This window comes from Haliaeetus albicilla, chromosome 26, assembly GCF_947461875.1.
Source record: "Haliaeetus albicilla chromosome 26, bHalAlb1.1, whole genome shotgun sequence".
NCBI classification, from domain to species: Eukaryota; Metazoa; Chordata; class Aves; order Accipitriformes; family Accipitridae; genus Haliaeetus; species Haliaeetus albicilla.
Genome location: NC_091508.1, coordinates 6,602,303 through 6,630,078, shown reverse-complemented (window position 1 = coordinate 6,630,078; position 27,776 = coordinate 6,602,303). Strand labels below are relative to the sequence as shown.

General features: G+C 66.7%; 6 protein-coding genes and 1 non-coding gene across 11 annotated transcripts; 3 read left to right on the top strand and 4 right to left on the bottom strand.

Moving 5' to 3' along the window:
- The first annotated feature begins 345 nt into the window (after window positions 1-345).
- On the top strand, window positions 346-4,051 carry LOC138682176 (myb-related transcription factor, partner of profilin-like). The gene is made up of 2 exons (XM_069771983.1): window positions 346-998; window positions 3,350-4,051. Exons 1-2 carry the CDS (start codon window positions 536-538, stop codon window positions 3,898-3,900), a joined length of 1,014 nt encoding a protein of 337 aa, XP_069628084.1. The 5' UTR covers window positions 346-535; the 3' UTR covers window positions 3,901-4,051.
- Window positions 4,052-4,726: 675 nt separating this feature from the next.
- On the bottom strand, window positions 4,727-8,290 carry SHISA4 (shisa family member 4). Of its 2 annotated transcripts, XM_069771993.1 has the most exons (5): window positions 7,783-8,290; window positions 6,430-6,601; window positions 5,682-5,815; window positions 5,230-5,412; window positions 4,727-5,135 (listed from the first exon to the last, which is right to left on the bottom strand). In XM_069771993.1, the coding sequence occupies exons 1-5, from the start codon at window positions 7,853-7,855 to the stop codon at window positions 5,089-5,091; spliced, it is 609 nt and encodes a 202-aa protein (XP_069628094.1). In that variant the 5' UTR covers window positions 7,856-8,290; the 3' UTR covers window positions 4,727-5,088. The 2 variants fall into 2 exon arrangements, with proteins under 2 accessions (XP_069628094.1, XP_069628093.1); XM_069771992.1 differs by lacking the exon at window positions 7,783-8,290 and having other exon boundaries at window positions 6,430-6,753.
- A 757-nt stretch (window positions 8,291-9,047) lies between these two features.
- Window positions 9,048-15,806, bottom strand: INAVA (innate immunity activator). 2 transcript variants are annotated; one of them, XM_069771965.1, is made up of 9 exons: window positions 15,689-15,806; window positions 14,998-15,057; window positions 14,352-14,476; window positions 14,143-14,262; window positions 13,698-13,929; window positions 12,341-12,394; window positions 11,858-12,257; window positions 10,661-11,237; window positions 9,048-9,441 (listed from the first exon to the last, which is right to left on the bottom strand). In XM_069771965.1, exons 2-9 carry the CDS (start codon window positions 15,041-15,043, stop codon window positions 9,349-9,351), a joined length of 1,647 nt encoding a protein of 548 aa, XP_069628066.1. In that variant the 5' UTR covers window positions 15,044-15,057; window positions 15,689-15,806; the 3' UTR covers window positions 9,048-9,348. The 2 variants fall into 2 exon arrangements, with proteins under 2 accessions (XP_069628066.1, XP_069628065.1); XM_069771964.1 differs by lacking the exon at window positions 15,689-15,806 and having other exon boundaries at window positions 14,998-15,154.
- Window positions 15,807-17,836: 2,030 nt separating this feature from the next.
- Window positions 17,837-19,119, bottom strand: LOC138682174 (probable G-protein coupled receptor 25). The gene has a single exon (XM_069771977.1). The coding sequence runs from the start codon at window positions 19,117-19,119 to the stop codon at window positions 17,950-17,952; it is 1,170 nt and encodes a 389-aa protein (XP_069628078.1). The 3' UTR covers window positions 17,837-17,949.
- Window positions 19,120-19,129: 10 nt separating this feature from the next.
- On the bottom strand, window positions 19,130-22,569 carry LOC138682178 (protein FAM107B-like). 3 transcript variants are annotated; one of them, XM_069771989.1, is made up of 5 exons: window positions 22,244-22,569; window positions 21,746-21,782; window positions 21,028-21,172; window positions 20,789-20,927; window positions 19,130-19,241 (listed from the first exon to the last, which is right to left on the bottom strand). In XM_069771989.1, the coding sequence occupies exons 1-5, from the start codon at window positions 22,424-22,426 to the stop codon at window positions 19,200-19,202; spliced, it is 546 nt and encodes a 181-aa protein (XP_069628090.1). In that variant the 5' UTR covers window positions 22,427-22,569; the 3' UTR covers window positions 19,130-19,199. The 3 variants fall into 3 exon arrangements, with proteins under 3 accessions (XP_069628090.1, XP_069628088.1, XP_069628089.1); XM_069771987.1 differs by lacking the exon at window positions 19,130-19,241 and adding an exon at window positions 19,504-19,986; XM_069771988.1 differs by lacking the exon at window positions 19,130-19,241 and adding an exon at window positions 19,832-20,054.
- A 660-nt stretch (window positions 22,570-23,229) lies between these two features.
- TMEM167B (transmembrane protein 167B) lies at window positions 23,230-24,806 on the top strand. Its single transcript, XM_069771998.1, has 3 exons — window positions 23,230-23,334; window positions 23,875-24,006; window positions 24,141-24,806. Exons 1-3 carry the CDS (start codon window positions 23,325-23,327, stop codon window positions 24,221-24,223), a joined length of 225 nt encoding a protein of 74 aa, XP_069628099.1. The 5' UTR covers window positions 23,230-23,324; the 3' UTR covers window positions 24,224-24,806.
- A 648-nt stretch (window positions 24,807-25,454) lies between these two features.
- Window positions 25,455-25,760, top strand: LOC138682226 (small Cajal body-specific RNA 2). Its single transcript, XR_011322385.1, has one exon. It is a non-coding gene; the product is annotated as a small Cajal body-specific RNA 2 (non-coding RNA).
- Window positions 25,761-27,776: the final 2,016 nt, after the last annotated feature.

The following is a 27,776-nucleotide window of genomic DNA, read 5'->3' as shown; positions in this document are numbered from 1 at the left end:
AGCGCGATGGGGCTGTTTGGGGGCCCCTGGGGTGCTCTGCCCCGGGCGGCCCCCAGAGCCATCACGCCCCCCCCCGGTGCGGGCAGCCGGGAGCCAGCGGGGACCCCCAACCGGGAATCGCGGGACGCCCCCCTCCCCGGTCCGGCCAACGCCGGCGCCATTGGGACACCCCCAACCGCCGTCAACCGCGGACCGGTGCGAACCGGGGGCGCGGGGCGGGGCGGCGACGACGGGGCCCGGCAGCGGCCGTCGGGGCCCGGCAGGGGGCGCCATAATGCACCGGGAGGGTGGCTCCCGGCAGGGGGCGGTACGGGAGCCGCACCGGAGCGGCGGTGCGCGGCGGCGGCCGGCAGGGGGCGCGGTGCTACCGGCCCCGCTCCGCTCCGCTCCTCCGCTCGGCTCGGCTCGGCTCGGCTCGGCGGGGTGCTCGGTATCGGGGAGACGGCGCAAGACAAAAGGCGCGGCGGCGGGGCGATGGGCGGCGGGGCGGCGCCATGAGGAGGAGACGGCGGCGGCGGCGGCGGCGGCGAGGAGCATGGCGGCGGGAGGCGGCGGGGCGCGGCGGGGGTTGCTGAAACGGAAGCCGAACTTCACGTTACAGGAGATCGACATCCTGATGAGCGAGGTGCTCAAGTACGAGCAGCTGCTCTTCGGCGCCGCCGCCAGCACCGTCAACGCCTACGAGAAGCAGAAGATCTGGTGGCGCATCACCAACAAGATCAACGCCGCCGGCCGCAACCAGCGCGACATCGGCGAGGTGAAGAACCGCTGGCGGGGGCTGCGCCGCCGGGCCAACGATAAGATCACCCGGCACCGGCAGGAGAGGCAGGCACCCGCCGCTCGCCCGGCCGTCAGAGTCGGTAACGGCAACGGCAACGGCAACGGTTCCGGCCCCGGCCCGCCGGAGCTCGGCCCCGGGCCCGCTCCCGGTTGGGGACCGCGGGGCACCGCCGGCATCGACCCGCCGCTCCTCGGCGTCGAGGTGGTGGCGCCGCACGGTGGGTGCGGGGGGCGGGGGCGGGGGGGACCGGGACGGGGACATGGAGGGACAGGGGCAGGGACGTGGAGGGACGGGGACACGGGGAACCAGGAGCAGGACAGAGGGGGACCAGGACGCAGACACAGGAGACAGGGACCAGGATGTGGGGAACCGGGACACAGACGTGGGGTACCAGGACGGGAACATGGAGTGACAGGGGCAGGGACACAGGGGACCAGGACCAGGATATTGGGGACCAGGACGCAGGCGTGGGGGAACAGGACAGGGACATGGAGGGACTGGAGCAGGGACACAAGGGCACTGGGACCAGGGGGTGTGGGGACCGGGACTGTGACAGGGGCAATGGGACCAGGACATTGGGGACCAGGACACAGATGTGGGGGACCAGGACAGTGACATGGAGGGACTGGGATAAGGACAGAGGAGACCAGGACCAAGACACTGAGACCAGGACAGGTGTGCAGAGGGACTGGGACAGGGACACTGTGACCATGACATGGGGGACCAGGACATGGATACAGAGGACCAAGGCAGGGACATGGAGGGCTGGGTCAGGGATGTGGGGGTAGGGACATGGGGGCACTAGGACTAGGACAGGTGCGTGGAGGGACTGGGCCAGGGGCAGAGGGGACCAGGACCAAGACGGGGGGGGGGGGGGGGAACGGGACCAGGACACAGACACCGGGGAACAGGACAGGGACATGGAGGACTGGGCCAGGGACACAGGAGACCAGGACCAGGACAGGAGTGTGGAGGGATGGGGACCAGGACGTGGGGGGACATGGACCAGGATGCAGGGGGACCAGGACCATGTCAGGTGCACTGGGACCGGGACGTGGAGGCCCAGGACACAGACATGGAGGCCCAGGGCATGGACATGGAGAACTGGAACTGGAACATGAGGGGACAGGGATGTGGGGGCACTGGGACCAGGACAGGAGCATGCAGGAACTGGGGCAGGGACATGGGGGACCAAGACGGGGACATGGACACAGGAACAGGGAACGGACATGGGGGTACTGGGATGGAGACACAGACTTGAGGGAACTGGGACAGGGACATGGGGGCCTGGGACCAGGACATGGGGGAAACTGGAACCAGGGCAGTGGGACCAGGACAGGTGCATGGAGGGACTGGGGCAGGGACAGGGAGGAGGATCAGGACAGGGACAGGAGGGCAGGGACATGGAGGGGACACAGACACAGGGGAGAAGGACAGGGACATGGAAGACTGGGACAGGGATGGGGGGGGGGACACCAGGACAGGGACATGGGAGGACAGGGACAGCAACAAGGGCACTGGGACCAGGACAGGAGGATACCAGGATCTGGCTGGTGACATGAGGCACTGGAACCAGGATAGGGCCAGGAGCACTGAGACCAGGTCAGGGACATAGGGTGAACTGTGCCAGGACAGCAACAGGAAGGGACTGAGACCAGGACAGGGACAGGGGTACCAGGGCTGAGACAGCAGCATGAGGGGACCAGAATCAGGGCAGGGACATGGGGGGACATGGACCAGGGCAGGGACAAAGGACAGCGGCACTGGGATCGGGACAGGAGGATACTGGGATCAGGCCAGGGATATGGACGACTGGGATTAGGACAGGGACAAGGGGACGGGGGGGACCAGGACCAGGACAGGGATAAGAGGGGGCTGGGAACAGGACAGGGACATGTGAGGACCAGGATAGGGACATGAGGGTACCAGGACCACACAGGGACATGGGGGGACCACATTTAGGACAGGGATATGGGAGTACTGGGACCAGGAGAGGGACAGGGGTACCAGGGCTGAGACAGCAGCATGAGGGGACCAGAATCAGGGCAGGGACATGGGGGGACATGGACCAGGGCAGGGACAAAGGACAGCGGCACTGGGATCGGGACAGGAGGATACTGGGATCAGGCCAGGGATATGGGCGACTGGGATTAGGACAGGGACAAGGGGACGGGGGGGACCAGGACCAGGACAGGGATAAGAGGGGGCTGGGAACAGGACAGGGACATGTGAGGACCAGGATAGGGACATGAGGGTACCAGGACCACGCAGGGACATGGGGGGACCACATTTAGGACAGGGATATGGGAGTACTGGGACCAGGAGAGGGACAAGGGACATGGGATGGGGCTGGACCACGGATGAGGGACACGGGGCTATAGGCATATGTATGTATAGATGGGACCATGACCAGGTGCGGGAGAGGGAACATGGGAGTACAGGGATGGGGACAAGGGAGACAGGGACAGAGGAAGCACAGGTAGAAGGGGGTCGGGTCATTCGGTCCATGGGGTGCTGGGAAGACGGGGGGTCCCGCCAGCTGCCCCGCGCTCTCCGTCCATCCCGCAGGTGTCAAGGAGGAGCCGGTGAAGGAGGAGCCGGTGGAGGTGAAGACTGAGCCCTTCCACAGCCCGGCTGCCAACAGCATTCCCAGCCGCGGTGCTGACCGCCGGCTACCCCGCACCGGTATCCGCCCACCTGGCGAGCTGTGCGAAGGCTGGAACCGGAGCCCCCCACGCCCCGCGCCCCCCGAACTCTCCCTCGGCGAGCTGGGCGGGCAGCAGGAGCCATTGGGCTCCGATTTCCCGAGCATCCTCTTCGAGCAAGAGGCCGAGCATCTCAATAACTGCGGCGCAGGTGAACCAGGCCCCCCTGGGACGACGGGGCTGTCGGACGGGGCACCCGACTGTACCCAGCTCACCCCGGCCGAAAAACGCATCGTCCAGTCTAACGAACGGCTGGTGCAGGAGATGCGAGCTTTCCGACGGGAATACGCCGAGAGCCGCCGGGAGACCACCTCCGTCCTGCGCGTCATTGCCCAGGCACTGGGCGGCCTCAGCCGGAGCCTGGCCGAAATCCGTGACCTCTACCTCCGGGAGCAGGCGGTCCCCAAACCCTGAGCCCCCACGCAGCTGGCTGTGTGCGCCCGTGGCTGGCGGGGACCGCCCTGGGGACAACTTTCCACCCCCCTACCCCCAACGCCCGCCTTGCTTCTTTTTTTTTTTTTTTTTTTTTTTCCCTCCATCCCACTTAAATAAAACTCAGAGCTGCCCCTGGCTCTCCCCTTCCTGGGCTCTTTGCAGGATTTTGAGGGGTGATGGCATGCTGGGAGCCGCAGTCCCCTTGGGACATGGGGCAGTGGTTTGCCTCCAGCGGGGGGGGTCTGCGTGGCTTTTCCCCCACGAGGAGCAATGGACTCAGCGGTCCCAAATGTAGCCGGTGGCTGAACCTCCCCCCTTCCCGGCAATGGTGCAGGGGCGGGGGTGAATCACACAGAGAGCAGCCGTCCAAAATAGCCGGGGTGAATCACGCTCCCCCAGTGCAGCCTCACCACTGGCTGCAAAGGGAGATGAGTCCTGGCTCCAGCAATTCGGGACTGGGGTGGGGGGTGGATGGAGGAATTGGCCTTCTGCCCACAGCCCCCATCCCAGGGTGGAATTTGCTGCTTTCTGACCCAAAATGCTGCTGGGGGTGGTTTCACACCCCAGTTTTGAGCAGTGGGGCTGGGCGGGCAGCAGCACGCCTGTGCTGGCTCATGCTGGCGGCTGGTTTGGTGAGAATTATCCATCCCAACCCAATTTTTGGATGGAGAAGCCCTGGCAGCGGAAGGGGAAGGGGCGAAAGCCACAGCTCCCCCTTACAGCTCCCTGGGGAGGGGCACAGGGCTCTGCACTCTCCCCAACACCCCCCCACCCCTGGCACAGAGCCACCAAGACAACACCAGGCTGTGGGGTACAAGACGTGGTTTAATGCTGACCCCGGCACGGAAGAGCAGGGGCCAAATCCAGACACGGGCGTGCAGGGGTGCGGTGATGCACGGCCCTCGGGGGACCCCCGGGCATCCCCCCCATGGGTGCACAGGGCCGTTGGCACCCAGAGCCAGGCTGGAGGCACCCACAAAGGGCCCAGTGTGTGGGACAAGAGCCGCCCTGTGCTGCCAGCACGGGGTCATCCGCGGGATGGCCGGGAAGGGCCTGATCCTGCCACAGCCGTGGCACCCTCCCAGCCCCAGGGTGGGGGGACAAGGGTCCCCAGCCTGGCCCCACTGGCCAGCGGCGGGAGGAGGGTGCCAGGGTCCCTGTGGGTGCTCAGGCTCCGGGGTAGCTGGGCTGTACTGCGACATAGGGCGGAGGTGCTGTGGGGGGAGCAGACAGGGTGTCAGCCCCTGCAAAGCCACCGTGCCCCCCAGGGGAATAGGGGTGTGTCGTGTGTGTCCCCCCAGTGCTCACCTGTGGGGTTGTAGACGGGCGGGCCGGAGGGGTACAGCGGGTACTGGGCAGCAGGGCCAGACGGCGGGTACACGGCCATGGGGGTGAAGCCAGGCTGGGGGGCCACGGGGCCGGCTTTGGGGTCCATGGGGAAGGGGGCTGGGGGGGCTGCGGGGGGGTAGCTGGACAGCGGGATCTCCGCGCCTGCAGGAGAGACAGGGTGGGGGCTATGGCACCCTGGTACAGGGACAGGGATGGGGACAGAGCCCGGCTGTGCCCACAGGTGTCCATGGCCCTCAGGAGGGGGCAGGGGATGGCGGTGGGCACCAGGGTGATCTCAGCAGCACCCACTCCAGTGCCCGCCCCCAGCACCCATATCTCCACACACACACCCCCAAGTGCCCCCCCCTGCACACCGATCCCCCCCTGCATCCCTCCAGGCCCCCACCCTGCACCCCAAATCCCCCCCCGACCTTGCAAGGGGGTGCGGAGGTGCTGCCGGCGCTGGTACAAGTAGCAGCAAGAGCACATGAAGCAGCAGACGATGGTGGTGACGATGGCGATGAAGAGCACCACAGCCGAGGCGATGCCCGCGATGGTCTTGGGGCTACAGGACACCGCAGGGACGTGGGGGAGTGCAGCCTGGGAGGGGGCACCCGGGGAAGTCCCCCCTCCCCGCAGGGTACCTCCCCCCCACCCAGTCACACCAGTGCCCGCAGCACCAAGGGGCACCCTTGGAGCACCCACCTGGGGACCAGAGGGACAGGGATGTCCAGACAAGCACCCAGTGCCCAGCACCCAGCGCCACTGCCCAGTACCAGTGCCCAGCATCCAGTACCAATGACCGGTACCACTGCCCAGCATCCAGTACCACTGCCCAGCACCCACTGCCCGGCACCCAGTACCAGTGCCCAGGCCCAGCACCAACACCCAGTAGCAGTGCCCAGCACCCACTGCCCAGCACTCAGTACCAACACCCAGTAGCAGTGCCCAGCACCCAGTACGAGGGCCTAGCACCCAGCCCCAACACCCAATACCAGGGCCCAGCACCCAGTACCACTGTCCAGTGCCCAGGACCAGTACACAGCACCCAGCATCCAGCACCCTGTATCCAGTACCCAACGCTCAGCACCCAGCATCCAGTCCCCAGGGCCCAGTAGCCCAAGGCAAGCACCCGGCACTCATCGCTGCAGCTCAGCACCCATCCCCAGCACCCGGCACCTGAAGGCGAGGCAGTGACGCTGCTGGCGCTCAGTGAGCAGGCGCATGGGGTCACGGCAGCAGTACCGCTGGTGGCACGTGCCGCAGCAGAAGGTGAAGAAGTCGCAGTCGAAGCCGGGGTGCCAGGAGCCGTTCCTGTCCACGTACCACAGGCAGTCCTCGCCGCCCGCCACTGGGGACAACTGTCCGTCACCGGGGCCTCGGGGAACCGCCAGCCCGGCCACCGCCACCCCCAATGGTGCTGGCATCAGCCCACATCCTCCATCCCCCAAATGCTGTCTCAGGGGAACAGTCCACACCCCACTGTACCCTGCTCTGTGCCCTGTTGTGTCCCCCCGTAGCCCACTGCATCCTGGCCCCATGTCGCCCCCTGTACCCTGGTCCACCCTGTCCCCCATCCCCTGCTCTATGCTGTCTCCCTGTCCCCTGTACCCCACTCCATCCTGCCTCATGTCCCCCACACCCCACTGCATCCTGCCCCATGGATCCCCATACCCCACTCCATCCTGCCCCTGTGCCCCTCATACCCTGCCCCATGGAACCCCATACCCCACTGCATCCTGCCCCTATGTCCCCCCCATACCCTGCTCCATCCTGCCCCATCTGCCCCCAAATTCTGGTCCATCCTGCCCCACACTCCCCTGGATCCTGGTCCATCCTGCCCCATGTCCCATGTCCCCCCCTGACCCCACTCCATCCTGCCCCATGTCCCCCCCCCAACCCCACCCCATCCTGCTCCACATCCCTGAGAACCTCACTCCTTCACACCCAGCTCCCAGCCCCCCCAGGCCCCCTCCCTGCCCGGCTGCTCCAGCAACGCCTCCCAGCTCTATTTCTGGCCGGAACCACCTGCGCTCCAGAAATAGCCCCGGGACAAGGCCTGGGGGGGCCGCTGGAGGCACCAGGCTTGGGCGGCTTCCCTTGGGGCTTCCAGCTCACTCCCCACCAGCTCCAAGTGGCTTCTCAGGGGTCTCATACAGGGTTCACTCACCACCCAGTGGGACCACGCCAGCTCAGAGTCAAGTGGGGAAACTGAGGCACGGGGCCGGGTGCGTGGGAAGCACCCAAATCCCCTGAGACCGGGCAACCTGGCTCGAACGGCCACTGGCTCCATGCGCGCTGCTCCCGGGACACCCCAAAAGCGGCAAATGGGGTGTGGTATGGGGGGGGGGGGCACAGTGCCCAGTGGGCCACGTTGGTGCGAGCAACCCCCGTGCAAAGGGACCGTGTGGGTGAGGTGCAGGTCACGGTCACAGCCGGTGGCACCGGGTCCCATCGCAGGGTGGCACCGGGTCCCCCCCTCCTCCTCCCCCCCCCCCCCCCGGTGCCCCAGGAGCCCCCCGTGTCTCTTACCCAGCGAGGCGGCCACGGCCACCAGCACGGTCCCGGCCAGGGGCCAACCGCTGCCGGTGCCACCGGGCCCCATCCCGGGGGCGGCCCGGGGGTGGCGGCGCGGGCCCGGGCCCGGTGCCCCCGCTCAGCGCTGTCCCGGGCGCGGGTGGGGCCGGGCTGGGGCGGGGGGGGGAGCGGCGGCGGCTGCGGTGCGGCAACGGGCCCGGTGCGGCAGAGCGGTCCCGGTACCGCGGGGCTGGGGCCGGTGCCGCGGTGCTCGGTGGGAGCCCGGAGCCGCTCCCGGGGCCGCGGTGCTCGGCGGAAGCCCGGTCCCGGTGAAGCCCCGGTGCTCGGTGGAAGCCCGGTGCCGGTGAAGCCCCGGTGCGGGGCCGGCGCAGGCCCGCAGTGACGCCGCAGCCCGGCGGCGCTCGGTCGCTGCCCGGTTCCCCCCCCGCCCCGCCGCGGCACCTCCCGCCGCAGCCACCGGTCCCGGCCCCCGCCCGCCCCCGCCGGGCGGAGCGGCGCCGCCGGGCCCCGCGGGCACGGGCACGGCCGGGCGGGGCTGCGCCGGGGAGCGGGGAGGGGGGGCCGACGGTGGGACCGCGGCCCGGCCCGGCCCCCCCCCCCGTCACTGCCCTCCCCCGCGCCTCATTGCTGCCCTTCCCCACCCCGGCACCCCTTATTTCCCCTCCCCCTGCACCCCATCTCTTCGCTCGTCCTTGCCCCCCCCCCCAGCACCCCCCTCCTTCCCCACCCCCGGCAGCCCTGCCTTTCACAGCCCCTGCTCCCCCTGCCCTGCACCCCACCCCTTCCCTGCCCCCCCGCTCCCCACCATTTCCCTTCCCAGCACCCCTTCTCCTACCCCTTCCCCTCCCCTGCACCCCTTATTTCCCCTCCCCCTGCACCCCGTCCCTTCCCCCAGCCTTGCACCCCTTCCCCTGCACCCTTCCTGTCCACCCCCCTGTACCCCTTCCCCATCCCCTGCACCCCTCCCCTGCACCCCATCTTTTCCCTCTACCCCTTCCCTTCCCCTCCACCCCCTTTCCCAGCACCCCCATCCCAGTCGGGCCAAGGGCTCGCTGGGTGCTGGGGGCCACGGCTGGACAGGGGATGCCCCCTCGGCACCAGGGTCACCCCATCACTATCTCAAGCCCACAGAGGCACAGCTGGACCCCAAACCACTGGGGCCCGATCCTGGCAATGCCAATCTAGTGCCAGATCCAAGGGGATGGGGGGGACCTGGCAGGGGATGGGGCCGGGGACAGAGGCGACACATCCCGAGGGGCTGGTGAGGGCAGGAGCACCCCAACGACCACCTTTATTAGAGACCAAAGCCCCAAATCGAGGATCGCGGTGGCACCGTCAGCATTGGGGTCATGGTGGCGGTGAGGGGACATGGAGTGCGGGGCCAGCCCCGGCCACCCCGGCCCAGCCCCACACACACCAGGAGTGCTGGTGGGGGGTGGCTGCGCCTCCCACCCGTGTCCCCATGCTGCGGTAGGGGGGCGTGGGACGGCCTGGTCCCCACTGTCCCTGGGCCAGCCAGGCTGTGCCCCCCTCCCGGGGTGTGTGGGGGGGTGTCCACGCTTACACTTGTGTGACGATCTCGCCGTTCTCAGGCACGTAGACCTGCACGGGCACGCCATCCGGGGAGCGCCGCAGGACGTGAATCGGGGGCGCCTGCATGGGAGAAGGAGCCCATGGGTGCCGGCCCCCCTCCCCGCACCAGGGCAGCACCCCGGGGTGCACATCCCGGGGCAGGGGTTGCCGGGGGCTGTTTGCAGGGACACAGCTGCAGGTCCCGACTTGCCCGGCGTGCAGGTCCTGACTGTCCCTTCACACCGTGCCGGTGTGCTAAGGTCTATGGCATGCACCCATCCCGGTGGGACCCCCCAGGTGGAGGGGACGGAGCCAGCCCCCAAAATGTCTGCAGGGACCCCCCTGCCCAGGGACACCCTGCTCCTGCCGCAGGGACCCGCGTGGGAGCCTGGGTCCTGCTCGTAGGACCCTGGGTGTGACCGGAGGGACCCGCATGGGCCCCCAGTCCTGCCCCAAGGACCCCCTTAGGATCCCACACCTGCCCCAGGGACCCTCATGGGACCCCAAGCCCAGCCTGTGGCACCCCGGACCTGCCTAGAGGGACCCTCAGAAGGTCCCCATCCTGCCCCAAAGGACCTTCAGGGACCTTGGTCCTGTGGCCAACACCCTCACAAGACCCTGGTCCTGGCTGTGGGACCACCTCAGGACCCCAGTCCTGCCCTAGGGACCCTTCTGGGACCCTGGCCCTGTCCCAGGGACCCCCTTAGGACCTGGTCCTGTCCCACGGGACCTTCACCCGTCCTATTGCAGGGACCCTTAGGGGTCCCCAGTCCTGCCCCAAGGGACCCTCATGGGACCCAAATTCCCCCGCGATCCCCTCAGGACCCCAATCCTCCCTGTGGGACCCACTCAGGACCCTGGTCTTGCCCCAGGGGCCCCCTTAGGATCCTGCACTTGCCCCAGGGACCCTCATGGGACCCCAGGCTTGGCCTGTGGGACCCTGGACCTGCCCAGAGGGACCCTCAGAGGGTCCCTATCCTGCCCCAAAGGACATTGAAGGACCTTGGTCCCATCCCCAAGACCCTTCTGAGACCATGGTCCTGCCCCAGGGACCTGTCATTGGACCTCAATTTTTCCCCATGGTGAATTTTTCACCATTTCCCACTCCTGCTCTGGGGAAACTCATGGGACCCCAGCAGAGCCACTTGTCCCTGAAACACCTCAGGGTGACAACTCATGTCGCTCAGTCACCCTGAGGGCAGCACCCAGGGGATCCCCATATGGGGACGAGGACCACGGTGCCCCCCACCCTCCCATGTCCCCACTCCTGTCCCTGTACTGGCCGGACCCCATGCCCTACCTGAGCCCGCGGCAGGACTCCACGGGTGATGGGCACGTCCCTGGTGGTCCCACCACGGGGTCCCCGAAAGGCCCCTTGCCGGTCAAGGGAGTGGGGACGGGCACCCCGCAGCCGGGCGCGCTGGTGCCATGACTTGAGCTCCTCGGTCACGGCCGCCTTGGAGAGCCCCCGGCCGCCTGCCGGCGCGTAGTCCTTGAGCGAGGGGGTGCGCACGATGCGGCTGTGCGAGGGCACCAGGCGTTGGTAGCGTAACGGAGCCAGATCCTGCTCGTAGAGGAAAGCTGGGGGGCCGGTGGGTGGCAGGAACCGGTGGGCACCCCGGGGGTAGTAACCAGGTTCGGCAAGGGGCGGTGGGACCGGGGGGCGCGGGAAGGAGACGTCAGGGCTGCTGCTGCCTGGGGAGGTGGCGTGGGAGATGCTGGAGAGGTCGGAGATGCTGTCGTCGGAGCCGGAGTGGTGCGTGGGGCTGGGGTTCGGGATGCAGGAGGTGGGCACCGTCACTGTGTAGTACGTGGGGCGCCGGCGGGGTACAGCGCTGCGGCCCCGTGGCTCACCAGGCTGCCAGCACGCTTCCACCCTGTGGGCAGGAGGGCTGCGGCTGCAGACAGACCCTTCCTCTCGCTGCCCGCCCAAAAGTCAGGGCAAGCCAGGAAAAGGGTGGCCAAGGGGTGCGGGGGGCTGAGCACTCCATGGGTGCAGGGTGCAGCCTCCCCACGGGGTTAGCTCCAGCTTCCTCCCCATGGGATTAGCTCCATCCTCCTTCCCATGGATTTATGTCCATCCTCCACATAGGGTTATCTCCAACCTCCTCCCCACGGGGTTGCCTCCATCCTCCCCATAGGATTAGTTCCATCCTCCCCATAAGGTTGTCTCCATCCTACCCATAGGGTTAGTTCCATCCTCCTCCCCATGGCTTTAGCTCCATCCTCCTCATGAGGACATCTCCATGCTCCTCCCCATGGAGTTACCTCCAACCTCCTCCCTGTGGGTTTCACTTCATCCTCCCCATGGAGTTATCTCCAACCTCTTCCCTATGGATTTCACTCCATCCTCCCCATGGGATTATCTCCATCCTCCTCCCCATGGCTTTCATTTCATCATCTCCATGGGGTTATCTCCTTCCTCCTCCCCATGGGGTTATTTCCATCCGCCCTTGCAGAAGCCCTTGTCCCCCCCGCCGCCATGCACAGGACATACCTCAGGGACTGGGACTGTCCCCGCCGGCCCGATGGCTCCGGGGTGCTGGGAGCGCTGGAGCCCGCCTGCCGGCACAGCACCAGGGTCCTGATGGGGACGAAGCGGTAGGGAGGGACGTCCCCCGCCCTGGGCGCTGGCGAGGCTGCGGGGTCAGGGCTGCTGGGGGCCGACGGGGCAGTGGGGACGGCCGGCGGGGACCCAGGGTAGCACCGGGAACCCCGGGTTTCCCCATCCCCGGGTTCAACGCCAGGTTTTTTGGCCTTCTCGTAGGGTCTGTCGAGGCTGGTGTCCCGCCAGGGGCTGGGGGGGGCCGGCGGGGGCCCCGACACCTCCTCCTCAGCGGGTTCCTCGGGGGACGGGGACCCCCGTGGGGTGGCAGGTCCCGACGGCCGCGTCTCCTCTGCAGGAGAGACAGCAAGTTGGGATGGAGGGGACACCTGGGGGGCACTGTCCCCCCCACCCTGGTCCCCACAGCCCCCTTACCCTCCTCCAGCAGGACGGCGTCTGACAGGGAGCTGTCGTCGGAGGCGCTGAGCTCTGCGGGGCAGGGGACGGGTGAGAACGGTGCCGGTGCCGCCGGCGGGTGCCAAAACGCTCCCACGGCACCTGCCGCCACCCAGCGCGTCCCTGGAGGCCTCCGCTCCCCCTCTCCCACGCCGCCTGTCCCGACACGCTCCGGGACGGTGGCGGTACCGGCCAGGCCGGCTTTGCCGAGCTGCATTGCCGGCACTGCAGGCAGCTCCCAGCCTGCCCAGGCCGGGCAGGAGGAGGGGTGCTGGGCAGGTTTGGGGGCACCAGGAGGGAAGGAGCCACCATGTCCCTGGTCCTTAGGGGGTGATGGAGGGTGGTGAGGATGGAGCCGAGGCCAAGGTGCATGCAGGGGTGAGCGGGGACTCGCTTGGACAGCTGCCACCGGGATGGGGACATGGCAGCCAGGCCAAATCCTGCCACCTGTTGGGGGGCACTCACTGGGGCTGGCAGGTCAGGAGGCAGTCATGGGGTGCATTCAGCAGGGGTGAAGTATTGGGGTGCATTCATGGGGGTGCATACAGCAGGGATGGTGTATCAGGGTGCAATCAGCAGGGATGAAGTATTGGGGTGCATTCATGGGGGTGCAATCACTGGGGATGAAGCATTGGGGTGCATTCATGGAGGTGCATACAGCAGGGATGGTGTATCGGGGTGCATGCACTGGGGATGAAGTTCTGGGGTGCATTCACAAGGGTGCAACCACCAGAGATGAAGTATTGGGGTGCATTCAGGGGGGTGCAATCATTGGGGATGGTGTGTCAGGGTGCAGTCAGCAGGGATGAAGTATTGGGGTGCATTCAATGGGGATCACATATCAGGGTGCATTCATGAGGGTGCTTTCAACAGGGATGAAGTATTGGGGTGTGTTCACCGGTGTGCATCTATCGGGGAGAGCGTATTGGGGTGCCTTCACTGGGGGTGGGGGGATTGGGGTGCATTCACGGGAAGAGCATATTGGGGTACATGCACCAGGGATGGCATTTCAGGGGGCATCCAGGGGGGTGCATTCACAGGAGATGGGGAATTGGGGTGCATGCACTGGGGATGGGATATTGGGGTGCATCTGGGGGGTGCATTCACCAGGGATGGGAGATTGGGGTGCATGCATGGGGGATGGCGTATTGGGGTGCATCCAGTGGATTGCATTCACTGGGGATGGAGGACTGGGGTGCACATGCCAGGGATGGCACAGCGGGGTGCATTCACCAGGGACACCCAATCAAGCTGCACCCATTTCCAGCTCCCCGACTTCCAGCATCTCCCAAACGAGCCGCCACCAGCCGAGAGGGGTGCACACGGGAGGGCTCACCCTCGGCAGCACTGGTTCCACCGCCGGCAGGCAGGGGCCTTCGACCGGCCAGGAGCCGTCGCTGGTTGAGGATGTTCTCCAGGTCCTTCAGCTTCTGCTCCTCCAGCAGTGCCGCCGTCTGCCGGCGCTTGCGGAGCCGCTTGCTGATGTTCTCCTCTCGGCAGAGACGCCGGGCGGCCTTGGCGATCTGCAGCTGGAGCGCCAGGTCCCGCTCCAGGGCGCTCAGTGGGTCCTGGGGACGGAGGGGACACGCTCGGCACCCCACCACCCCCATCATACTTGCACGCTAACGAAGGCTTTGCCTAATGAGGGGGAATATGAATTTCTCCCACCATCCCGTGGTGGGTGATGCTTGGGCATCGCCAGCAGCTCCAGGATGGGACGGGATGGAGAGGGGTCCCCACTGCTCCCTCCCCCCCCGCTTGCACCCCAGGGAGCCCCTCACCGCCCCGCGCAGGACGAGGGTCTCATCCAGCTTGAAGGCAGCACCGATCCTGCGGCGGACCTTGGGGGGCTTCTCGCCAGCTTTCAGGGGGTACTCGCGGGGCAGTGTTCCCGTCAGCTCCTGGGGACGGCACGGGGACACTGAGCCACTGCCATGGAAGTGGGGGGGGGGGGGGGTCGGGCAGGGTGTCCCCCCCCAGCCCCGCTCACCGCCTCGCGTAGGCAGAGCCGCCGCAGCTCCTGCACGCAGCCCTCCAGCCGGGCTTCCAACGCCTGCTGCTGCCTGCGCCCTGCCTGCGCCCGCTCCTTCAGGGGTGACACGGGGCTGTCAGGGCCTGGGGATGGATGGATGGACGGATGGAGGGACGGGCAGGCAGATTCCTGCTGAGATGCACCCGGACGCCCCTCCCCCCACCTCCCTGCCTCAGTTTCCCCCAACCCCGGAAAGGGGAAAAGCAGCCGTGAGCTCCCCCTGCTCCACACACCCCCCCCCAAGCAGCACCCATGGGTGCTCAGACTCCCCTGAGGCAGCCGTGATTTCCCAGCGCGGGGGGGGGGGACACGACACACGGGGAAGGTTTCGCCCTGACTCAGCCATCCCTGAGTGAAACCCGGCTGAGTCAAAGCCAGTCCAGGGCCCCCCCCCCGCCACGCTTGGGTGCCCCCCCTGAAACCGGGGGAACCCCCCATTTCCTCAACAACACCCCCCCCCGAGGAGCTTTTGTGTGTCCCCAGGGTGGCCCCATGCACTGAAGTCCTCCGTTCTCAGCTGGGGGGGACATGCTCTAAGAGCACATATGGGGGATGGGGCACTCCAAGACCTTCCCCCCCCCCAAAATACCCCCCCAGCGCTCACCCGAATGCAGCATGATCCCACTGTCGGTGTCGCTTGCCTCCCCCATGCCAGGCCGGGACCCTACGGGCAACAGCGGGGAGATGCCTTGTCCCCGTGCCACCCCCCAGGCAGCACCCATGTGTGCAGCCCTCCCCGCACTGCCCCCAACCCTCAGCATCACCCCGTCCTTCCCAGCCGCCGCCAGCTCCAGTGATGGCGGCGGGGGGAGGAAGGCGAGGCCGTGTTTGCTTTGCCTGCCTTCTTGTAGGTCCTACGATAAACAAAGGTGTGCAAACACGTGCGTGGCAGCCGGGGTTGCCTGGATGAGACCCATCCCGGGGGCAAAGGTGGTCGGGGTGCGGCGGGGGGGGGGGCCAGGGGGGGCCTCGCTCCCGCCCCGGCTGGTTTCACTGGGCGCCTCTCCCAGTTTTGATTTCTTTTCCGTCTGGGCTGAAGGCAGCTGCCAGGCTGGGGGCGGCTGCCGGCCCTGGGAAAGCAGATCCCCCCCCAGCACCCCGACACCCCCCTGCTCTTGGGGGGGGTCAAACGGGTGGGAGAGGGGCAGGGGTGTTGCTCGCCCCTGCTTTTGCATTGCTTTGGTGCCTGCCGAGCCTCAGTTTCCCCCAGACGTGGAGCGGCTTGGGGAAACTGAGGCAGGGAAGGGTGAGGGGTCCCGGGGGGTCCGCGGCGGGGCCGGCGGGCGATGCCTTACCTGGGCGCTCGCCGCCGCTGCCGGCTGTGCTGTGCCCGGGACACAGGGACGTGTTTTGACTTGAGGCGGAGGGGAGGAGCGGGTGAGCAAGACCTTCCCCGGCTGCCGCCGGCGGCAGCACCCGCGCCCGCGCCGCCCCACGCGCCCCGGCCTCCGCCCCACGACAGACGACGACGGTGAAGGCCTGCCTGCCTGCTTGGCATGGCACAGCACTGTATGGCACTGGGTGTGGTGGTGTGGCAAAGTACAGTGTGGTGTGGTGTGGCACAGTATGGCATGGCACAGCACATTATGGCATGGCACGGCACAGTATGGCATGGTATGGTATAGCATGACATGGCACGACATGGCATGGTATGGCAGGACACGGCACAGTATGGTACAACATGGCATGGCACGGCACAGTATGGTATGGTGTGGCACGGCATGGTGTGGTATGGCACGGCATAGCACAGAGGTGCAACGTGGCACAGCATGGCATGGCACAGCATGGCACTGAGTGGCGTGGGGTGGCACCGTACAGCATGTGGCATGGAAGAGCATGGCAGGGGAAGGCACGGCATGACACAGCATGGCATGGAATGGCATAGTATGACATGGGACAGTACAGCATAGTGTGGTATGGTGTGGCACAGTATGGCACAACACAGTGCAACTTGGCATGGCTTGGCACAACTTGGCATAGCATGGCATGGCATGGCATAGCATGGTATGGTATGGTATGGTATGATATGGCATGGCATGGCATGGCATCGTATGGCATAGGGGGGCATATTATGATATGGGACAGTACAGCATGGTGTGGTATGGCATGGCACACTATGGCACAACACGGTGCAACTTGGCACAGCATGGCACTGCCCGGCACAGCATGGCACAGCCTGGCACAGCACAGCCTGGCACGGCCTGGCCCACCATGGCACAGTGCCAGGTGGAGGCTCCATCCCCAGTGCCAGGTGGGGCCAGGCCAAGCGCAGGGACACCCTCCCTGTGCCTGCCATGGCCCATGGCCGGGGGATCTCCCCTGGGGTTGGCGTCCCCAGAATGCCGGGGGCGGGCAGGGACCCAAGCCTGTCAGTGTGGGCAGGGTGGGAGGTTGGCGGTGCTGCCCTGGAACCCACGGGGAGCCAAGGCAGCCTGTCCTGTCCCTGTCCCTGTCGCCATCCCTGTCCTGTCCCTGTCCCAGGCAGGAGGTGACAGGCGAGGGTCAGAGCAGGGCAGTGCCAGGACGTGGGAACGGCACTGCCGCGGCCGCCGGTGCAGTGTGAGATGAATCAGGGCGGCTGGCACGGGTGAGTCGGCCACATCCTGCACTGCCGGCGTGGGGCAGCTGGTGGAAAGTGTGTCTCAGCCCCACGGGACGGTCCCACAGCCTGCGAGGACGGGGATGAGAGGGCAGGGTGCAGGCAAGGTGCACACAGGGGAGATGCAGGCAAGGGCTGCAGGCAGGAGAGGAGCAGCAAGCGTGCAGACAGCACAGGTGCAGGTGGGTGAGATGCAGGCAGGGATGCAGGCGGGAGAGGTGCGGCCAGGCTGCAGGCAGGGTGCAGGTGAGGGTGCAGGCAGGGAGCAGGCAGGAAGAGCTGCAAGCAGGGCAGGCACAGGCCAGGGGTGCAGGCAGGGTGCAGGGAGGAGAGGCGCAGCAAGCATGCAGACAGCAAAGCCAGCCCCAGGCAGATGCAGGCAGGAGTGCAGGCAGCAGCAGTGCCCTGCACCTCCACAAACTCCCCAAAACCTTCCCCTCCACCCACGGCTTCCCAATGTCCCTGAGTCCCTCTGTGATTGGGGGGGGGGGGGAACGGACATGACACCCCGTCTTTGCCGCAGCCACCCCTTGCCCAACAGCACAAGGGGGGGGGGGCAGGAAGCCCAGCAGCACCAGGAAAGGGCAGATTTGGAGTGGAAAGGGCAGATTTGGAGAAAAAAGGGTTTTTTTCTCAGTGTGGCCCCACGCCATGCAGAGCTGCTGGCAGCCCCCCTGGCACCGAGCCCCCCCTTCCCCCCAGCAGGCGGTAAAAACAGCTCGAAGACTAAAATACTTCGTTAGTGATAAGGCTAAATTTGTATTAATTGGGATTAAATTGGAATTAAAACCAGGTTCTTGCTCCTGAAGCCATCCCTTATGAAGAGCATCCCTGCGGGGGGCGATGGGGCAGAGGGGGTTTATCCTGGGGGCCAGATCCTGCCTCCACCGGGGCTGCGGGCAGAGCACAGGCCAGCAGCTCCCTCGGGAATCGCACCGGGATGGCTTGGACCCACATTTACTGCTGAGGACCAGGTGGGACAGGGGAGACGGGGGTGGCACCCGGGGACGCTGGGGAGGAGGGGGGAGGACTCACCCTGGGGTGGCCCCGCAGGACCCCCAGTGCCAGCTGGAGCTCAGTCCCGCTCCTGTGCTGGGGGCCGGTGGGGGTCTTGGTCCGGATCCGGCCACCGAAGAGGAGGCTGGAGTCGGTGGCGGAGGAGGGGGTGGCCGCGCCAGGACCCGTCCCCAGTGCGCGGGCACTGAAGGGACATTGGGGACGGCAGCGTCTGTCCATCAGGGCATAGACAAGGGGGTTGACGCAACTGTTAACGAAGGCCAGGCAGGTGCTGCCGGCCACCACCCACCTCAGGGCCACCTCCTGCCCCTGGGACAGGACCAGCGTCCCCTTGGCAAGGAAGAAGAGCAGCACCTTGCAGGCGTTGAGGGGCAACCAGGAGCAGAGGAAGGCTGCGACAATGGTGACGATGGCGCGGTGGGAACGCCGGACGCCCCTGCCCAGCCGGACGTGGCGCTGGAGCTGGCAGTAGATGGAGCAGTAGCAGAAGGAGATAACCCCCAAGGGCAGGAGGAAGGTGAGGAAGACCATGGCCAGGCTGAAGTCCTCTCCATCTTCATCCCAGCAGTCGTCCCCATCCAGCTGCCGGTACACCAGGGACGGGGCACCCAGGAGAAGGGACACGGTCCAGATGATGCCACAGGTGACATGGACGTGCCTCTGGGAACCCATCATCTTGGTGTCCAGTACCTTCCTGATGACCAGGTAGCGCTCCACGCTGAGGGCAGTGAGGAAGAGGATGCTGGAGCAGCGATTGACTGCGATGGCATAGCTGCTCACCTTGCAGAGCCCTTCACCGAGCAGCCAGCGGTTCCCCCGTGCCCCTGCCACCACCCAGAAGGGCAAGGTGCAGATGAAGATGACATCGGCCACCGCCAGGTTCAGCACAAAGGTGTCCACCATCCTCTTGCCCCCGCTCTTCTTGGCCATCAGGACGATGACGAAGAGGTTTCCCACGAGGCCGAGGAAGAAGATGAAGGAGTAGAGGATGGGGATGAAGACAGTGGTGAAGAAGACCTCCCACCTGGAGAAGACCTCCTGGTTCCCCGTCACATTGGTTACTGGTGGGTAATCGTAGTCGGCCGAGCTGGCAAGCTCCTCAGGAGCCATGGCAGTGGCCAGGTGCCCTCCCCGGTGCCCAGGGCGGTGCTCGCCGCGCCCAGCGGTTGGGTTGTTGATCTGAGCTCTGCTCAAAAACAACGTCTCACACTTCCTTTCCAACAGGGCAAGGGCTGTGGGGTGGAAGGGGCAGGAGGTGAAGCACGTTTAATTTTGGAAACAGAAAAAAAAAACACAACGAGAAGAAAGAAACCCCCAAAAAAGGAGTGGTGGAAAGGAAGACCGGGGGTGGGGTGGAGGAAGGCTTTGCGCCACCAGGTAATGGCTGAAGGCCTTGGGTGGACACCAGCCAGCATCTGGGCTGGTGGGACCACCAGAAACCGAGCCACTGGCTACCAACCCCCCCTGCAGCTCTTTCACCATGGCTGCCCTCCGTCCCCACTGCAAGCCGTCAACCCAAGCCAATGCCAACCCATCACTGTCCCCATCCCCGTCCCCGTCCCCATCCCCATCCCCAGCACATTTGCATCAAGAAAACCAGATGAAAGCCTTTATTTCATGGGTTTTTTTGTCAGAGAGAGATGGAGCAGGTGCAGGTCGGGGTGAGACCGTTGCCCGCCACCTCCCCATGCCGCCCCCGGCGCTGCCCCGCTCTGCCAGCTCATTCCAGCCCTTGGCACGTTGGTTCTCACCGCTTTGGGGACGCTGAGGCAGCGGTACCCACGGCCGCCCCCGACCACGAGCTCTCCCAGAATGACAGCGCCAGGTGCCGTTCCCAGCACTGGGATGTGCTGGAGATGGGGGGAGCCCGGTGTGCCGCCATGGGGGGGTCCAGGGGCAGCTGTCCCCCGCTCTGCCAGGCCAGCTCCTGCTCACGTCTGCCAGGCACCCGGCTCCGCCAGCTTCATCTTCCTCAGGCTGTCCCGCACCAGAAGGAACTCGGGGCGAGGGCCCGGATCTGGCCCCGCTGCTGCCTCCCGCTCGTGCTGCGGTAAGTGGGGCCCAGGAGGGACGGCCATGGGTCCCGGTGTGGGTCCCCTCGACTGTCCCCACAACCCAGCCGTCTCCTGACCTGGGTGTCCCGTCAAACCAGGCTCCATCAGCCGTCCCTAAGATCTGGTCGCCCTTGACCATCTCTTGACCCGTCCTTCCAACCCAGCCTCCCTCAGCCACCCCCCAAGTCCAGCCTCCCCCGGCCGTTCCTCAACCCAGCCGTCCCAACAGCCTGGCCATCACCCAGCTGTCCCCATGGTGTGGCCTCCCTTGGCCAAACCCCAAATCCGTGGGGCAGTGAGGAATGGATGGGGGCTGGACGGAGCGGAGTGGGTGGATGGGGGAGGTGGATGGACAGATGGATACATGGATGGGTGGATGGATGGATGGATGGACGCATGTGTGCATGACGGGAAGAAAGGATGGGTGGATGGATGGACAGATGTATGCATGCATGAAGGGAGGAAGGGATGGACGGATGGATGGATGGGTGGATGGATGGACGGACATATGCATGCATGAAGGGAGGAAGGAATGGATGGATGGTGGCACAGGTGGATGAATGCATGGATGGATGGGAGGATGGAGGGAGGGATGAAGGGTGGATGGATGGAGGGATGGATGGATGGATGGATGGAGGAGGGTGAGGTGAAGGCAGGAGGTCTGGGCTGAATGTAGGGATGGACGGCTGGCATGGAAGGATGGGGGACAGAGGGACGGCACAGACCTCCTCAAGCCTCTGGTGGCGTTTCCTCAGCTGCTGCTCCAGGTCGGAGGGGGGTCCCTGCAGCTCCTCCCTCAGCTGCCTTAGCCGCCGGCTCTCCAGCACCCGCGGGAGCTCGGCCCTGTGCCGGGGCAGGATCCCCCTGCAGGGACAGACAGATGGACTTCAATGGGGCCACCCCCACCTGGCCACCCAGCTGGGGACTGTCCTGTCCCCATGCCCCGGGTCCCATCCCCGCTCACCTGCTGTGGCTGAAGAGCAGCTCCCGGTGCAGCTCCCGGTGGCTCTGGGACTCCCGTACTGGGTTTGGCACCTTCCTGGGCTGGATGAGGCCCCTGTGGCCATTGGTGGCCATGTCCGGGGAGAGGACATCACTCCCGTCACCCTCTGGAGGGGTAGCAGGGGTCACAGGGGGATGAGGTCACCATGGGATGGGTCACCAGGGAATGGGTCACCAGGAGGGCTGTGGTCACCCATGGGAGAGGGTCACCGGGGACAGGGTCATTGGGGTGTGGGGTTACCACGAGGGATGGGACAACCTGGGACAGGGTCACCAGGGAATGGGGTGACGCTGTCTGGGTCCCTCACCTGGAGCCACATGCCAGCACAGGGCAAGATCCTGGACACCAGCCCCCACGTCCCCCAGCCTGGGGGTCTTGGGGTGTCACAGCCTGGGGTCCCCACACGCTGTCCCCCAGCAACTGGCACCCTCCAGGATCCCATGCCCAAGTGTCCCTGTCCCTGTCCCCAGGCCTCCCTATGGTCCCCATATTCTCCCATTATCCCTTGGGGTCCCCATTGTCCCTTGGGGTCTTCATTATCCCTGGGGTCCCCACTGCCCATTGGGTGCCCATCACCCCTCAGGTCCCCATCACCCCACAGGTCCCCATTGCCCACAGGGTCCCCATTCCCCTGGGCCCCACAGCCCCGGCCCCGTGCCATGGTGCCGGCAGCACCCACCCAGCACCGCGCTGCTCCTCGGGGCTTTGTCGTCACCCTGGCAAAGGCAAAGAGCAGGGTCAGAGAGGGACACTCGGCGGGTCCCTGGCTCCAGGTCCTCCCCAGGCTGGGGACAGAGCCAGGTCCCTGCTCGTCACCCCCATCCTCCCTAGCACAGGATGGGGCACAGCCATGGGTTCTCCAGGGCTGGACATCCTCTCTCCATCCATGGCTGTCACCCATGGGGACCAAGTCACCCCCCGGTGTCCCTCCCCCCTGGGACCTCAGGGCTGGCTGTGGTGGGAGGGAGAGGAGAATGGATATCCACCATGTTAACTCTGGAACCTAAGGATGGCAAGGGGTCCCCAGGCTGAATGCCAGGGGTAGGAACATGGAGAGAGCCAGATGTTTTCCCTGGGGAAATGTCTTAGGGTGGCCCCGTTGTCCCGTCCCACCCCCAGCACGGGAGATGGAGGGCCCAGCCCAGGGCTCGGGGGTGGCCCAGCTGCCACCACTCACCCTCTTGCTCTGCGACAGCCCCATGTCCCCAGTGCTGGTGGTCCTTGTCCCCACGCCTTGGGAGGCCAGGGACGCAGGGACATGGGCCGGGTGCTGGCTCCACTGAGCCTGGCTGTTCTCTCCGTGTGCTCCACCGGTGACGGTGACAGTGACGGCAGCCCCACTCCTATCAGCAAAAGCCATTAAGCCCTGGGATTAGCCCTGACGGGGCTGAGAAGACGGTGACACATGTCCTGCGCAAGGCTGGTGGCACCGTGCCCGCTGCCACTGCTGGGGGCACTGGTCTCACTGGGGGCACTGGGATCTGCTGGGGGCACTGGTCCCACTTGGTTGTAAGGGTTATTGGGGGGGCTGGGGAAACTGGGTTGGGGACTGGGTGCAGTGGGGATTATGGGGGGTGCTGGGAGTTAGTGGATGCACTGGGGGTCATTTGAGAGACAGGGTTTGTGGGGGGGACTGGGATGGTGATTGGGTGGCACACGGAGTTACTGGAGACTGGGGATTACTGGACGGACTGGGATACTGGGGGCACTGGGGGTTATTGGGGGACCCTGGTTACTGGGGGGACTGGTGGTTACTGGGAGAGCTGGGATGGGGACTGGGTGCTCTGGGGGCCATGGGGGGTTATGGGGACACTGGGAGTTACTGGGGAGCCTGGGGGTCACTGGGGGCTGGGATGGGGACTGGTTGCACTGCAGAGTTACTGGGAGGACTGGGTGTTACTGGGGGACAGGGTGCACAGGGTGAGCGCACTGGATACACTGGTAGTTCCTGGGCGCACTGGGGGTAAGCGGGGCCCGGGTCCACTGAGGCTGGTGGGGCGAGTACTGGGCGATACTGGTGTGGCCCCCCCCCCACACCATAGGCACTCGATTGAGGCCGCCTGCTCCCGCAGGCCGGCTCGATTTCCCCGCCTGGCGGTTCGGCCGTCGGCTGGCCGCGCCTGGCCCCATCGGCGCGCGACTGGCCGCGCCTGCGGATTCCGGTGTCGCGTTGGCCGCGGGGGGGGGGGAAGGGGCCCCGCGCATGCGCAGCGCCGTCGGACCGGGGAGCTAGGGGGGTCCCCGCCGCCGCCGCCGCTATGACCAACGGTGAGGGGCGGCACGGCGGGGGGGGGGGGCACGGCTGCTTGGGCACCTCAGGGTCCCCCGGGGCGAGGAGGGGGTGACCGGTCACTGGGGTGCCGGGTCGCTGGGGCGGGGCGAGCTGGGAGGTCTGGGTGCCTTTATGGGGGGACTGGAAGGTCTGGGTGCCTTTGGGGGTGGGGGGGTCTCGGTCCCCTGGGGGGGGTGCTGGGAGGTCTGGGTGCCTTTGGGGGTGGGGGGATCTGGGTCCCTTTTCGGGGGGGCTGGAAGGTCTGGGTGCCTTTGAGGGGGTGCTGGGAGGTCTGGGTGCCTTTGGGGGTGGGGTGGGAGGGTCTGGGTTCCTTTGGGGGGGTGCTGGAAGGTCTGGGTGCCTTTGGGGGAGGGTGCTCAGCGGTCTGGGTCCCTGAGCAGGGGGAGCTGGGAGGTTAGGGCCCTCCTCGGACTTGGGGGGTAGCTGGGAGGCCGGGGTCCTTTGTGGGGCTGAAGGTGGGAGGCTGGGGTGCACCGGGGTGCCGGTGGCCCGGCCCCACTGAGACTCCCCCGCAGTGTACTCGCTGGACGGGCTGCTGGTGTTCGGGCTGCTCCTGGTCTGCACCTGCGCCTACCTGCGAAAGGTGCCGCGGCTCAAGGCCTGGCTGCTCTCCGAGAAGCGCGGTGTCTGGGGCGTCTTCTACAAGGGTGAGATGGGACCGCTGGTGTCCGGGATGGGGCCATGGGGATCCGGGATGGGGACACGGGGGTCTCGCCCCAGCCTGGGGCAGCCTCTGTGCCTACCCCAGCTCACCCACCCCCCTTCCACCCCGACCCCGCAGCTGCCGTCATCGGCACCCGCCTGCACGTGGCCGTGGCCGTCTCCTGCGTCCTCATGGCTTTCTACGTCCTGGTGGTGAAGTGACCCCATGGGGACCCGCCGGGAGTGGCGACGACGACAACCAGAGACCCCGGTACCGACCCCAGCCGCCCCATCGCCAGCCTGGACCCTGCCTGCGGTGACTCTGGGGAGCCGCCATGGCCCGGCACCGTGCTTAAACCCACCTTGTACCCCTTGGCGGGGCCGAGCAGCGACAGGTGCCACCGAGCCGGTGGGTGCCACCAAGCCACCTTTAAGCTGTTGGAAGGGGAGTTCCCGGGCAGGCGAGGGGCTCGGAGTGCCAGCCCCTCGGTGAGAGAGAAGATCCAGCCGTGCTCTGTGAGCACCTTCTCCCAACGCCGAACGCTGTGTCCTGGCAGGACTGTGGCCCCCCACGGCTCACGGGGGATGGTGCAGCCCCCCCACCGCAGAGACTGGGGGACTGAGGGGGGCAGGCAGGGCCCCTCCTCACCTCACCAGTGGGATTTCCCCACTCCCCTGGAGGGGAGCGCATGGGGTTCCTCCGTGGGGGTGTCCCCCCTGTAGCTGCGAGGTGTGTAACCTCCCTCCCCCGCCCCGGTTTGTAAACGCTGGACCATGACGTGCAAATAAAGTGGGGGTTCCCTTGTGGGCAGCCTTGGCTCCCTTCCTGGGGGGCAAGAGGCTTCTGTGGGGCTGGCTTCCATGGGGTGGGGGGTCCCGCAGAGGGAGGGGGCTTATGGGCCGGGTCCTGCTGCCCCACGGGGCCAGGAGGGATTCAGCCACTGAGGGAGGGATGGGGGGGGGGGGGGCGTGCACGCCCCGGGGGGATGAGTGTGCAAGGCATGCACACTGCCTGCCTCGGCAGGGGGGGGGTGTGCGAGGCCACGCACGCGTGTCTAGTGTTTGGGGGGATGGCGTAAGGCCGAGGTGCGCTGTGTGTACACACGTGTGAAGCCGGGCGCACTCGCACGCCTCTGTGTGTGTGCCCTGGGCTGGGGTGAGTGTGCAAAGCGAGGCTGTGTGCACACGTGTGTGCAGCACGAGTACGCAGGGCCGCGGTGTGCGTGTACACACACCCACCCCCCCTCGGTCTCCCGGGGCACAAGTGTGCTGGGGGGTGCGCGTGCCCCGTGCACACGCGGGGGGGGGGGGGGGGGGGGGGGGAGCGGGGCGGGTCCTCCTGCCGCCAGGGGGCGCGCTGGGGCGGGGCGGGGCCCTCACCGCCTCTTCCCGTCGTGCCCCACGCGGCGGCGGCATAAAATGGCGGCACGGGCGGGGTGAGGCGTCCGCGCGGGCGAGTGAGCGTGTGTGTGTCGGTGTGCGTGTGCCTATGCGTGTGCCTGTGCGTGTGCAAGGGGCGTGCAAGGCCCGTGTGCTTGTCGGCGTGCGAGGCGGGTGTGCGAGGCGCGCGCCAGACCCTCCCTCCCCCCCCATTCCCCTACACGTTGATCTTATTCGATCGGCCGGGCCGGGCCGGGCCGAGGTGAGAAGAACGGCGCCGCGAAGCCCACGGGCGCTGTGCGGCGGCCAGCGGCGGGCGGGATGAGTCGATCAGATAGGCGAGGCCGCGGCCGCTGAGCGCCCTGCGATTCTGACCCGCCGCCGGGCCCAGACCGCCGCGCCACGCGTGGGAGCGGGGCCGCCGGGCCCGTGTGTCCCGGCCCGTACGGTCCCGGCCCGTATCCCGGCCCTGCGAGCGCCGTGCAACGCGTGGGAGCTCTGCGCCGGGCCCTGCGGCATGCAAGGGCTTTGCCAGTGCCGTACAACACGTGTGAGCCGTGCACGGGGCTCCTCCGGCTCTGCAGTGTGCAAAGGTTGCGTGCCAGGCACTGCAAGCTTCACACAAGCTCTGCATAGCCCTGTGGTGTGCAAGGTCTGCGTGCCAGGCTCTGTGAGCTTCGCACGGGGCTGCACAAGCCTTGTAGCATGCAAGGGCTTTGCACAGGGCTCTGTGAGCACCGTGCAACACGTGTGAGCTGTGCACGGGGCTCCCCCAGCTCTGCAGTGTGCAAAGGTTGCGTGCCAGGCGCTGCAAGCTTCGCACAAGCTCTGCACAGGGCTGTGCAAGCCCTGTGACACACAAGGGCTGTGCATCAGGTGCTGCAAGCTCCATGCGAGCTTTGTGCGGGGCTGTGCAAGCCCTGTCATGTACAAGGTCTGCATGCCAGGCTCTGCGAGCTTCACATGGGGCTGTGCAAGCCTTGTGGTGTGCAAGGGCTTTGTACAGGGCTCTGCGAGCACCGTGGAACACATGTGAGCTGTGCATGGGGCTCTCCCAGCCCTGTGGTGCTTGAGGGCTGTGCACAAGGCCATGCCAGCTCCACACAATGAGTGTGAGCTGCATGTGGAGCCACCTGAGCCCTGTGCGTGAAACCCTGGAAGCTCTGTGCCATGTGCGTGAGCTCTGCACAGGGCTGCACCAGCACTGCAGCGTGCAAGGGCTTTGCACAAGGCTCTGCAAGCTCCATGCAACGTGCCTGAGCTTTGCACGGGGCCGCACCAGCCACATAGGCCCCACCTGTGAGTGTCACACAGGGCCATGCGAGCGTACAAGCCCCGTGCAAGGTATGTGAGCACCATATGAGGTGCCCAGGCCTGGCAGGAGACTGAGCTCCATGTCGTCATCCCCCAGGACACCCATGGGTGACACCCCGGCTGCGCTCCTTGGTGCTTTATTGGCAGCTTGTGGTGACAAGGGGACGGCCATGGTGCTGACAGCAGTGGTGACGAGGGGACAGCCATGTTGATAAGGGGACAGCCGTGGTGACAAGGGGACAGCCGTGGTGGCAGTGGTACCGGGAGAAGAAGCCGCTGTTTTGGCGGGAGTGGCAACTGCTGGTGGCCGTGCTGTGGGGACACTCCAGGAGAGGGGACACCAGCTCAGTGGAACCCTGTGGGGTCTCCGTCTGCCAGGGTGACACTGGGGACACGGTGGGGCACAGACACCTCCCCACACCACCGTGTCCCCAGCTGTGTCCCTGTGGTACGCAGCCGTGTCCCCGTTCTGCCCCATGGCCATGTCCCCCCTCCCCATGGTACATGCTGGTGTCCCTGTGCCATCACAGATGGAGCTGTGTCCCCAGTGTCCCCCATCCCCACAGTACACACCAGCATCCCTGTGCCACCACGGACAGAGTCGTGACCCCATGTCCCCTGTGTCCCCATCGCCCTGTGCCCCCATATCCCCTGTGTCCCCTGGATCTACTGTGTCCCCCATGTTCCCCTGTCACCCCATGTCCCCTATGTCCCCCATGCCCAGGAGACACAGCCGTGTCTGTGTCCCCCCACCGTGTCACTCCCTGGTGCACTGACTCCTTACTGGGGCCGACCCAGCTCCGCGGTCGGGGGGTGGCCCGGAGGGAGCTGTGCGGGGACGGGGGCTCAGGGCTGGCACTGTGCCGGGGGGGGGCACACAGACACACTCACATTCACCCGTGGGTGCGGGTGCACTGCGTGGGCCTGGCGTGGAGGTGGCTCCAGGGCGCAGGGGGAGCCGTGCCCCCCCCCCACCGCCGTGTCCCGGTGCCCCCCCCGGGGCTGGCCGCGGCGGGAGCGGGGAGGGGGGGGCGGGAGGAGGGGCCGTTACCGGGGGAGGGCGTGATGCCGCGGCGGGGGT